The sequence below is a fragment of the Triticum dicoccoides genome, chromosome 2A (genome assembly GCF_002162155.2).
Source record: "Triticum dicoccoides isolate Atlit2015 ecotype Zavitan chromosome 2A, WEW_v2.0, whole genome shotgun sequence".
Taxonomy (NCBI): domain Eukaryota; kingdom Viridiplantae; phylum Streptophyta; class Magnoliopsida; order Poales; family Poaceae; genus Triticum; species Triticum dicoccoides.
Window position 1 is genome coordinate 159,372,671 of NC_041382.1, and position 12,674 is coordinate 159,385,344.

General features: G+C 41.4%; 1 protein-coding gene across 4 annotated transcripts; it reads left to right on the forward strand.

Annotated features, from left to right (window-relative positions):
* Positions 1 to 556: 556 nt before the first annotated feature.
* On the forward strand, positions 557 to 12,276 carry LOC119353979. Of its 4 annotated transcripts, none has more exons than XM_037620683.1 (16): positions 703 to 850; positions 2,157 to 2,371; positions 2,609 to 2,745; positions 2,833 to 2,943; positions 3,031 to 3,132; positions 3,805 to 3,913; positions 3,984 to 4,184; positions 4,400 to 4,568; positions 4,664 to 4,745; positions 4,830 to 4,923; positions 6,397 to 6,465; positions 7,682 to 7,775; positions 8,294 to 8,409; positions 10,139 to 10,312; positions 11,356 to 11,478; positions 11,850 to 12,276. In XM_037620683.1, the coding sequence occupies exons 1-16, from the start codon at positions 820 to 822 to the stop codon at positions 12,009 to 12,011; spliced, it is 1,989 nt and encodes a 662-aa protein (XP_037476580.1). In that variant the 5' UTR covers positions 703 to 819; the 3' UTR covers positions 12,012 to 12,276. The 4 variants fall into 4 exon arrangements, with proteins under 4 accessions (XP_037476583.1, XP_037476584.1, XP_037476580.1 ...); XM_037620685.1 differs by having other exon boundaries at positions 706 to 850; positions 6,397 to 6,493; positions 8,337 to 8,409; XM_037620686.1 differs by lacking the exons at positions 11,356 to 11,478; positions 11,850 to 12,276 and adding an exon at positions 8,560 to 8,632 and having other exon boundaries at positions 557 to 850; positions 10,139 to 10,267.
* The last annotated feature ends 398 nt before the right edge of the window (positions 12,277 to 12,674 follow it).

A 12,674-nucleotide genomic window follows, 5' to 3' on the forward strand; every position in this document is an offset into this window, starting at 1 on the left:
GACAGATCCCTAGGTTAAAATTAGTTTGAACTATGGGTTTATGCCATAGAATGCATGATGAACTCCGATGGTGGTGCTCTAAACTTTGTAGTGCGAAAATCATTTTAAATCTGCAGTACCGTTTTTAGCATATCTGTTCTGCCGTGCCGTGCGTGATATCGCAGATTCGTTTTAGAGCATTACCGCAGACGAAATTTACGGTACGCATCTTGCTCTTAGGGATTAAGCTGCAGCTAGAACGGCCGTGCAGAAATCAGCATGTGTCCTTGGAAGGTGTAAAAAGTGTCTCAAACCGCAGTAGGGTGCCCTTGACATGCTGCTGGCCGCGAACGGTCTGATCTGAATCATGGAAGCAAAGTGCAGTAGCTGAGAAATAGGATTTGATCACATCTGCCCAAGATGAAACGAAACCTTTCTGCTGCGGACTGACGATTCTGAAGCGGGGACAATACTCAATTGGGCGCGTCTTCTAGAGGCGGACACACACGCATAGCGCAAGGCGGATTTCGCAAGCCGCGCGGCGCGGCGCGCGCGGTCGCCGGGACCGGGGCGATCGATCGATCATTGAGAGGCCGCCACGGCCGGCCCGGGCCGCGCCCCTCACCCGCGCTCGGGGCAACGTGGTTCCGTGGGGCCCTCGTCCTTCTCGGGAGCCGGGACGTTGGACAGCACGATCAAAGGAAACCGTCCTCTTCCGCTTCCCCCCGTTCCCCACTTCCTTCCCCTCATCCCCCCTCCCCCACTATCCAACAGAGCAGCCCACGCTCTGCCCCCCTCCTCGACCGACCGACCGACCGATCGCTCCCCGCCGCCGGCGCCATGGAATCCAGCGACCCCAGCTCCGCCGCAGGTACGCGCTGCCCCCTTCTCCGCGGCCTCATCGTGCTGGATTGCTGCCCGGGACAGCTCGATCGCCCCTCCGCCCCGGACCCGGAGCCCCCCGCGCCCATTTCCTTCTCCGTTTGCTTCAGCTGCTTCGCGCGTGGAGCTGCCGTAGGATTAGCGAGCGCTGGTGTTGCTCGGTCCGCATGGTGCTCGGGTGTCCGCGGCGGTGGCGACCCTGAAATCCACCGCGCACGAGCTGAGGCTGCGTTGTGCCGCGCAATGCGTGGAGCTTGCTCGCTGTTACTCTCAGCATCCGCCTGTGCAAGGGACGGTTATCGAATAGGTTACTGAATTGTGAACGGGGCATGCTAACTCTATCTCAGCATCACGATGGCAAGTTTGCTTCTGACCTGATCACTGAGCACAACTTGGGCGGAAATGTTGCAGCTAGTTCCGATCTCATCAAAATTCAGATGGGGTTGGTCATTCCTCTGACCCCGTTCTGTTCTCAGTTCTGAGCTTAAGAGTGTACACCTGTTCAGTTTGGTGATCACGGATCACCTGCAAACTAAATCCAGACACGCATCTAGTTGATCACACACAATATCCAGCAAGCAGATATAATTGCAAAATAAGAAATGAATCATGCAAGGCATCATCCCACCTAGTGAATGCATAAAAAGCCTACCTGTTTTTTCCCTTTCTCCCAGCTTACTGAATTCTTAGGCACCCACTCCATGCGAGCTTACGGATGCTCACCTATATCTGATATCCTGGTTACCTGCGTACTACTGAATTTGGACTTGTCGTAGAACTGCGATTAATCTATGCATCCATATTTATCAGGCACTTTGGGTTTAGGTTCAGATAATCTTAGGAGATGGTATCCGATGATTCACATAACTGGCGGTTTGCCTTTATTCCCAGCACTTATATGGCAACGTAAGATTTGCCTAATATCCTACTTGTAAGTTGTAACCCAGGAAATATGATTTAGTTGAGCAAGGCATGTGCACTGTGATGAAGATATTGAAATTGCATCAGGGAAAGGGCACAGTATTTTAAAGTTTACATAGTTTAGCACACTCAATGTTTTCTCGGTCTGTTTGTTGTCAAATACAGGTATTCGAGCCTCGTATAACAAGTGTTTGCATAAGTTCAGTGCATAGTATGTCACAACTGGAACTGACTTTTACATATAAGAACTGGTGATTGATAACTATTTTTTTGTGTATATTGAGATTTTTTACTTTTATCAGCAATGAAGGAAACTTTGGAGCTTAAATTCTGGTTATGTAGCCTAATCACAGATATTTTTGTTCTTATCACAGTAAGTAAGACACAAGAAATATCTGTACCACCTGTGGAGGGTGTAGCTGGAGGAGGCACTAGTTATGGCTGGGTGGATGGAGGCTTGCAGGGGTCGCATCTAGGTTCTAGTGTGATTGACCCTACTAAGGTGCACTCGGCAGATCTTTTGCATGTTTGGTCTATGCCCAGCACAGCAAATGTTAGCCAACAAGAAGCACCTCGACCTCTAGAACATGTAAGTTGTACTTAATTTTAATAGCACTGCTAGAAGAACATATAATCTATTGCTTCACTGCACTATGCAGAATGCTCTAGAGTCGTGCCATATTTTTGTTCCTTCTGATCATTTTTCTTTTTTTGACTGTAACTTGGGACATGCTGTTGTTCACCAGTCCGACTGCTTTATGATCTGGTACTGCTCTGTTACTATTAGATTCCTCATTTTATCATCTTCCTTCCAAAATCCCTTCAGGTTAACCTTTTGGCAGCAAGAAATGAAAGGGAAAGTTTTCAAATCGCGTTACGTCCAAAAGTTTCATGGGCCAGTTCAGGTATTGCAGGGCCTGTGCAGATTCAGTGCACTGATCTATGCTCATCCTCTGGAGGAAGGTTTGTTTGTTTAAATTTTGAATTCATTCAGTGGCTAACCAAGATGTGCACATTCTACTTTGGATGATTATAACAATGCTGTATCAGGTTAGTGGTTGGTCAATCTATAACGTTGCGACGTGTGGTGCCTATATTAGGTGTACCAGATGCCCTTGTGCCTATTGATCCTTCCAGTCCACAAATAAACCTACTTCCTGGGTACTGCTTCTGTGCTTTAGCTAGCCACATGATTGAAACATTTGTCTTCATTCTTTTTAATAATTGCTAGTTGCTTTTGTTGTACAGGGAGACAACTGCAGTATGGGTCTCACTAAATGTTCCTTGTGGGCAAGAGCCTGGTCTATATGAAGGAGAAATATGTATTACTGCTATGAGGACAGACTCAGAGTAAGCTTAAATTGGCTACTTATTTGGTCATGTACTTATGTCACAAATGGTAGTATAATCTGCTCGAATTGCTTGGGTAAAAACACGAGGACAAATTCTAACCACTTACGCAAGTGACCAAATGGCATACTGGAACGAGATATCAATATGAGAAGACATATGAAGTATTGGAAATAATTTATTTTACTGTACGGTCATATTCTCTTGGTATATATTGTCGGTGGAAAATCCAGCCATTAGAGTTTGATATGAGTTTCTATAGTTGCGTCTTGTAAAAACCAAAACAGTGTTTTCTGTTTGTTCCAAGTTTTTGAACTTTCCATGGACTTGCATTATCATGATCCCATATGAAGTGCTAATTTGAAACCTAGTGTGAGTTCACGAGTCTGATTTTCTTATATGCTTCCAATAATGTTAGTACATTGGATGGGGTTCAGTTTATGAAACAAGCAAACATCTTTACAAATAGTTCTTATTCATCCTGGAGCTAGAATTCTGAGCTTAGGTCTGAGATGCGGGTATTGGATGTGTGCCAATCTGATGCTTGCAGGTGGTAACGTGTGTCCAGATGATATTTAGCCTGGAATTGTAGCCACATATGCACCTATGTCTGTTAGTTATTCATCATTTGAGTTATTAACTGTTATTTTTATGCTATGTATTTGGTGGCAGTTCCAAGGCAGACTCGTTACCAAAATCTGAGAGATACCAGCTGTATAAAGAATTAAAGACTTGTCTTGGTATCACTGAATCCAGAGACCACTCATCGTCAGAGGAAATGGTATTTTATCTGTCAATAACACTTCACATACCAGCACATAATTCCTTTCCTTACAGTGTATAACATGCAGATACTAAGATTATCATCAACTTCAACCACACTGAGGAGGATGCTAGTACTTCCAGCATTCCAGGACTGCCATGAGAATAATGGATTAGGGGACATGATGGATGAAGATGTTATGAACAATGTTGCTGTTCGTGTCAAGTTAAGCTTGACTGTGTGGGATTTCACTCTCCCACTGACACCTTCCTTACCTGCTGTTTTTGGTGTATCCTGGCAATATTCTCCTTTAGTATGTAGTAATGTTCTGACATATTATGATATGAGGAATTCCATATGCCTTCTTTGTGGTGCAAGACACATTCAATTTGCAAACCTGCAGTTGAGAATTTATATTTGAGTTGTCTATGTAGGTATTGCAGCTATCATCATTTTGCATTTGAATTGTATTTGTATGCATTCGTTGTCCTTTAACTATATTAGATATCTGAAACTGTCATTGAAGACCGGTTTTGTTTGGAGCATGGCACCAAAGGGTGGTATGATGCACTGGATCATCACTTCAGGTGGCTCCTCCAGTACAGAATCAGTCCATTTTTCTGCAGATGGGGCGATAGCATGCGTATTCTTGCGTACACATGCCCCTGGCCTGGTAATGCATCTATTTCTATAGAAAAAAAAGAGTATGCTGCTTTATGTAAATTTATTCTCAGATGTGATTTTCCTACTTTGTCTTTGTTCTTTTAGCTGATCATCCAAAGGCTAATGAATATTACTCTGATCCAAGACTCGCAGCATATGCTGTACCGTACGCGCCTATTCTGTCATGGTAATGCTAGAATTTCTACTAAATTTCATATCAGCTTGTTTACTTCTCTTCTATTAATTTCGTTCCTTTGTTGATGCACAACAGTACCGATGCAGCAAAAAATTCTCTGCGAAGAGAGGTTGAAATCTTGAAAACAGAGGCTCATTGGTCGAAAGCTTACTTCTACTTGTGGGATGAGGTGCATGATTTTACTTCTATGCTATATCGAGTCCGTAAAGAGAGATCTGAAGGAATGGAGTGTCACCAAAGAACTAGCCATGGACAGGGGTGCGTGGAAGCTTGCTATCCATGTGCCAGAACCATGAGTTGGTCGCGAAATCTTATGGGTTTCACGTCTAGCCTACCCCAACTTGTTTGGGACTGAAGGCTTTGTTGTTGTTGTTGTTGTTGCTATATCGGGTGACATGGTTCTACAACACAAAGTTCAAGCGTTGCTATGCTTATATTGCGTAGTGTGATGTCACATAGTTTTCAAATGCCATTAGGTCCTGCCTAGTTCTATGCAGTTGGGACGATAATATAGTTATGAGTTATGACTAACAGCAATTAATGAACCACGCCAGGCTTAAGCGTTGTAAATAGAAAGATGCAACTCATGAATCCCTAGGCGAACTTCCCAAATTGCCCTATCAAACCTGTGAATTCCTTGTATTTGTTACCCATGTTAACATGCTTGAGATGTTACCGAGGGTATTTTCGTCCCCATCGTTTGCATTAGTTGTCAGTATTGTGAAACACAGGGTAGTTAATAGTCAATGCTACCTAAGCATTTTTGTTTAATTTGGATGACTGCAACTGCTTTTGTTATATAATGATGATGCCAATGCAACATGTCAAAGAACACTAGTGCTCAGTACACACTGCTATATGTCTACATGTAATTGCTGACTAGGACCTGCCGCTGACTGTTGAGCTAACCCTTCCTTAATTGGTTCGAAGGGTAGATCCCAACTTCATTTAGCCAACTAAGTCGCTTCTATGCTCCTAGGATATCCTGATTCTTGAGAAAACTGTATATTGGCAGTTTGTTCTATGTGAGTTGTGAGTGTAGCTTCGACCTTCTATGTGCTAGCAGCTGATGGTTGCACCTCAGCATCTTGCACCTTGGCAATATTCTGGTGCAAACCATGAGGCAATACATACAGCTACGCTACTCAAACCTTTTTGGTTTGAGCACCAAATCAACATAAAAACAGAATCAGGAAATAAAGTTTTGAAGGTAGATTCCAACTTAGCATAGCTTCATTCATTGCGTTCATTCTTTTTGCATGAAAAACTGCAATCCCTGACAATCTAGGAGTTGAAATAAAGTAGAAAGAACAAGACAAATGTTTATTTCTAGCAAACTTCTACATTTATTTCCTCTAACTCGCTTGAGTTTAACATTAAAATTGTGAAGGGTCATGCAATAATTCATGAAGCATCTCGTTCTTGTGGGTCCATTTTAATCTGGTGCTGAAACTAAAATGGTTTGCACTATTGCACCTATACACTCAGGTGCTATGCATGTGCTTAAGTGCTTAAGTGCCAAACCAGTTGAACTCTATGCTGATGCGTCAAACCACATCAACTCATGTATATGGCCCACCTGTTCTTTTCATCGAAAAGAGATACATATCATCATCTTACAATTTGTTCTTGTTTTTTTCAGCCATTGAATATGGAGCAGTACGAAGTGATTCGCAACATCTCTAACGAGTTAAGGACATACACACCCGATGTGCGTATTTTAACAACTTATTATGCTGGTCAGTATACTTCCATACTTGGACTCATATACGACAAAACGTAAAGCTCTTCTTGTGATGTACACTTGTTTAAAAAACACTACTAATTTGGATCCGAAATGAATATGTATGTATTTGTGTTGATACTATTAAGAGATCATTGTACTGAGGTAGATATATAGTCTAAGTTACTTAATCAGCTTAGCAAACATGCTAGAAAACAATTCGGTAATAAAGTACTGCTGTATATTGTTTAGTGTTCAATATGATGGGGGAATGTAGAGAAACAAACTGAAGCAAAGAAGGGAGGTGAAACTGGAAGTTTGTGGCAAAATGAATCAAACATGGGGTTGAATAATTACAATTCTCTTGGGTGCCATCTTGAACTTTGAGATGTTCCAAGTTCAAACTAGTTTAATCACTGTTGAGATTTGATGTACCATAGAATTATTTATTTATTTTGTTTATTGCTAAGCTACTGTGCTTGCTTTGTATATGTTTTCTTAAATGAACATCTGATTACTTGCTTGCGACTCATGAGGTAAAATATTTCTGTTACCCAGCCTGGTATTAGGTTTTATCATTTATGCCACTGGTTGTTTTTCACTACTCAGTTTTGCCATTAGAAATTTCAACTGCTCAAAAATGTCATCATTCCATGAGATGTTTTCTCAAAAATGCCATCGTTTCATTAGATGTTTGCTCAGAAATGCCATTAGACATCGTTATTCTCAGGTCAAACTCGTTGACCATGTTATATTACAAAAATACCCCTATAACCACATGTCAGCTCTATCTCACAATGATAAGTGTGGACCCCACTTGTTAGGAGTAAGCAAGCGAATAATTTTAGAGAAAATAAGAATGCTGTTGGGATCAAGTGGGACCCACACTTTATTGTAGTGAGATAGAGGGAGAGCTGACATGTTGGTCTATAGGTATTTTGGTCATTATGACATGGCAAACGAGATTTGAGCTGACAATCATGGTGTCAAGTGGCATTTTTGAGCATGCGCCTAATGACGCGATGGCATTTTTGAGCAGTTGAAATTTCTGGTGGCAAAACTGAGTAGTGAAACACAACCAGTGTCATAAATGATAAAACCCCGGTAGATAATGACTATATGGAAGTTGGTACTTGGGAAGCCTTAAGTTTCTTTAGCATATACTCTACGTCATTTCTTCTTACAATTTGAATGGCTAATGTAGGTCCAAGTGGTTCTGAACTGGCTCCTTCTACGTTTGAGGCTTTTGCGAAAGTTCCAAATGTTCTACGTCCGCATACACAAATCTTTTGCACTAGGTATGCATTGTTGGGCACTTGTGTGTTCATTCTGGATTGCTAGTCTGCAAAAACTGGAGCATCTGATGTCATACTGGTTTGGCATGACATGGACTTGCTTTTCCAGCTATATATATGACAATATTTGACAATAATCGATTCACGATGTTTGGTTAAACACAAAATGTGTAAGGTTCAGAACATTAAAGTGTTATTTGGTTATCTATATCTTGAATTGTCTTTTCATACCAATCCCGAGCCTATGCTATTTGTGGAGTGCACAGGGTTTAGAAAGTTAGCGGTAGTTATGTTAACAAAAGTGGACCAAACAATATGAAGTTATCAATGCCCTGTTTGAGATAAATTTTGTACTGACATGGGATTAACAATTTGATGAAACTGAGAGCGCTTGTACATGTTGAGGATGTGTGAGATATGTGATAGTTACTCCAGTATAAGTATTGGTGGCTTGGTGCGAACTAACGGAAGTGTCATGCATTGTTCAATTTTGGACTTGCTAACAAAATGCATACCTACAGGACTGAAGAACCATTTCCATCACTTATTTTTTTTCTTATACAGCGAATGGGTTCTTGGCACAAGAGAGGACTTAGTGAAGGATATTATTGCTGAACTACGACCTGACCTTGGTGAAGTAATTACAGTTTCTGTGTTTCTATTTCGTTTCATTTGTGCCATTTTCCTTTTACAGTTTCTTTACAAGTTTACAGCCAGGAGGATGATCCTTACGTTATCTTAAAAAGACATTATTTTTAATGCTTTGATATTCTACTTCAAATTCTAGGAAGCGTGTTCCATGCTTAAGGGTCTCATGAAGTTACAGCATTGTCTTCTGACAACATTGTTCTGATCTATTGGTATATTTCATCAGAAGTATAATTAAAGTTGTTGGGTGACAGTATGTCAGCTTGCGTGGGTTTATGCCATATTTTCATAAAGTATAAAAAAATGTTTATGAGTCATATAAACTTTACGAAAATATGGCGTGTACATTCCTTAACATTTTCTTTTACGAGTAGTGTTTCTATGGACAATGTGAGCCCAGTAACTGCATTTGCATACATTCCTGTGTACCATCCTTCTGCTATTCTTAGTTCTCGTTCATTAATTTGTCTGATGCTATAGACTCAATGTATTTTTTTCGATAAAGGGTGTTTTATTGACTCATAATGAAGCATCAAGCGGATACAAACACAATGAGCAATACCCGGCCTCTGCATAGCTAGGATGCACACAACCACCACCAACACACACAAAAAAAAACTCACGCCGGCAGAAAGCAAAGTCCTACATGACTGAAGCTCTGCCTTGGCGGAGGAAGAAAAAGAAAAGAAAAAACGATCAAACAGCGATTTGACTATTTACAACAAGACCATTGACACTGACTATCTCTTGACAACACAAGGACAATGAGAAAGGTTCTTCAAAAGTGATGCCTTCAAGAAGGGAACGACGCACAAGTGCCGCCATCGCCGGATCCAACCCTCGAAGCCAAATCATGGGTTTTCACCCTGAAGTTCACGTCCGAGCAAACTCCAAGCAATTCCATCAACATGGTAACGGCGTAAAAACACTGCCATTGCCAGGTATAACCAAGTAGGGTCAGACCTAAGGTTTTCACCCCGGAGCTCGAGACCGGCTGCCCGAGAAGCACCACCATGTCAAAGTCATCATATGTTGTCTCCTCCACTTGCCTCGATCCCAACAGCAGCAACACTAGCCCACCGTCGCACACACGACAAAATCAGATGATGGAGGATTTTCAGTAGCACTGCCAAAATCTCAATTTCGGGACGCTTCGGTGGGGCCGCACCATCCTCACAAGTGGCAGCACTGGTGGTGCTCTGAGGCCAAAAATTGAAATAGCTCAACTAATGTTGGGTTCTTTTGTCAAATCCCTCTCTTCTCAATGATGCAGTGAAGAATTTCTTGTGTGTTTCCAGTGCAGTCAGAGGTTCAGACCTTTCTATACAAGTTTAATGATATGGTTGAGTACTATTGGCATCTGTATTTTAGGCTGTTTGATCACCAATCGGCATGAAGCCTACTGTTTTAATTACGAACCACCTCAAGTTTCATAGTCAACTACTCCCTCCGTCCGGAAATACTTGTCTTAGAAATGGTTGAAAATGGATGTATCTATAAGTAAAATAAGTCTAGATACAACCATTTCTAAGACAAGTATTTCCGGACGGAGGGAGTACCTTTCTTGGTCAATGGCATTTTCTATGGCTCTCTCATATAGACTTATAGAGTGGTTTTATTATTTATGATTTTTTCTCTCAGATATGCAAGTATATGAATCTCTCTGGTTTTTAAGTTCGTGACCTTTATCTTGATGAAACCATCTTAATCGTATCTAGGAGTGGTGGACATATGTTTGTATGGGGCCTTCTGATCCTCAACCAAATTGGCACCTTGGGATGCGCGGAACTCAGCATCGGGCAGTGATGTGGAGAGCATGGAAGGAGGGTGGCACAGGATTTCTTTACTGGGGTACCAACTGCTACGAGAAGGCTATGATTCCAAGTGCCGAGGTATGCTATACATTGGAAAACCTCTTGATACAGTGAGGTGACATTAACCTATGAAGGGTGTGATCATTTTTTGCCTGCTAGTTTTGTTCGCGGTGACATGTGGGGTGTAAGTTTGAAAAATCCCCTGGTTCAAGTACCAAACCCTTGTTCAAGCACCAATTGACAAAAATTCCAAGTACTTTTTGGAGGTTGTTCCTAACCCATCAAATATCTCTTCAAAAGTTCCATTAGATTCATTTTGTGTTGGGAGAAATGAAAAGGAGATATGCCTGGCATGTTATAGGTTAAAAAAAATGTTTGTGTTGCATTGTAAGCAAGAAAACATGATTTAGGATGCTTGTTTGCTCATGGAAGTTTCAAGTTCACATTCATTTTTTGTTGGTAGACATGGAGGTAGTTGACTTGCATGAAATATGATTGTGATTAGTTGCATATATCTTCAGCACTGTCCCATTTTATGTTCCCATCTATGAACTTCATTCGGAATAATTAAAATTTATTGTATTTGGTGCTCGTATTTTAAAATTTTACGGTATTTTCAAGAAATATTACCTGTACATGGGTTTGAATGTTGAACTTATATGCATACAGCATGTTTGCTATTGAGTAACAAGTACTCCCTCTGTAATGAAATATAAGAGTGTTTAGATCATTAAAGTAGTAATCTAAACACTCTTATATTTCTTTACGGAGGGAGTATAAATGTGTAAGAAAGTGATAAGATAGTTTTCTTACTAAATTAAGACTAGAAGTCTAATAGAGATGTATCTAGTAACTCTTATTTTAGTGTATCTGTGGATGATATTCTTGGTTTGAGATTGTCTTATGTTATACTCCCTTCATTTAATCTTAAGCTGAACTTTCAGCATCTGTATTGTTACATGATTTAGTGCTTTAAATATACCATTTCCTGTTAATTCAGGTATCTGGCATCGTTATTCCGACTTCAATGTTTATTTTGCATTTCAAATGTAGACTGTTTTTGTTTACTTGGTATATTATGTTTAATCTTATTCTCAAACTTGTGTCATGTGTGGCTGCAGATCTGTTTCCGACGCGGCCTTCCTCCAGGCGATGGGGTTCTGTTTTACCCTGGCGAGGTGTTTTCTTCGTCAAAGGAACCAGTTGCGTCCCTCAGGATTGAACGCATTCTCAGTGGCATGCAGGTGATACTTTCTGTTTTTGTTTTTTGAAAATGCTACTCCCGCCATTCACTATTATAAGATTTTTTTAACTTTTTTCTGATTCGGATGTATATAGACGCATTTTAGTGTGTTTGTTCACTCGTTTCAGTCGGTAGGTAGTCCATATTGAAATATCCAAAACATCTTATATTTGGAACGGAGGGAGTAGTTCATTTTTGTCCTATTTCACCAGTTCACCTTGCCTTTTGTTTTTCAAGGGCACAACTTTTGGCTAGATTGGTTACATAACCAAATGAATTCTTCCAGCCTTTCACCGATTTCGAGTAGATAACTATGAGCTGTCTGAAACTTACAGCAGCTAACACTTGTTTCTTGATGATTTTGTAACGTAGGACATTGAATACTTGAACCTTTACTCCTCAAAGCACGGCAGGGAGGAGGCCTTGGCCCTCCTGGAGAAGACTGGCGCGTATCTTGGCCCGGATCGCTATGCACATGATCATGGGCCAGTTGATGTGATGCGCGGTGAGGTATACCGCACCTGCAGATCTTAGGGCAGCCATGCATACCTGTCGTTCTTTATTTCTTCCCTTGCAGCATATCTGTTGTTGTATGTGGCTTATTACACTGTATTAGCCAGCTGAAACTCGCTAAATATTTTTGAGCAAACTCGTCAAAGCTAGAAGTAGTTGTAGATACATGTACTAAATCAGCGACAATTTAGTATGGACGGGAGGGAGTAGTAGAGTATGGTTGTTTGGCCATCTGGGCCTTGTACATATACGGACGCTCTTTTCGAATCGTGTCTGTTTTTATGTTTGTGCTGCGTCTGCCATGATGAATCGTTTGTTGTCGAGGGTTGCATTTCAAGAGTGCCTGGAGAGTGGGGTTGGAGACAGAAACCATACCTGGAAAGTATTTTTCGCCAAAAAGCCCCAGGACACTTGAAGGGCCTAGTCAAATAAGGAATTGACTGGCCGACAACGCCAGGCTGCCTCCTTCACCACTGGTACGGACCCATATGTCTCGACGAATCCCCTTGTAAAGAAAATCTATCCCCAACGAATATCTCATCTGTCAGCTTTTGGCTACACTCGGCGACGCATCGAAAACCATTCAAAATGTTCTGGCAAAGGGTCGCGGACAGATGGGACCCAGCCCCACCAATACACCCAATCGTCCGAGCTGTTTTCTTATCCGGGCCCTTCACTCGGTCC

Bases quoted from the DNA above. Each gene is read 5' to 3' on its own strand.
- LOC119353979 (XM_037620683.1), top strand. From the start codon at position 820: ATGGAATCCAGCGACCCCAGCTCCGCCGCAG. The intron at 851-2,156 runs GTACGCGCTGCC...TTCTTATCACAG, and splicing joins CGACCCCAGCTCCGCCGCAG to TAAGTAAGACACAAGAAATA. The intron at 4,569-4,663 runs GTAATGCATCTA...TTGTTCTTTTAG, and splicing joins GTACACATGCCCCTGGCCTG to CTGATCATCCAAAGGCTAAT.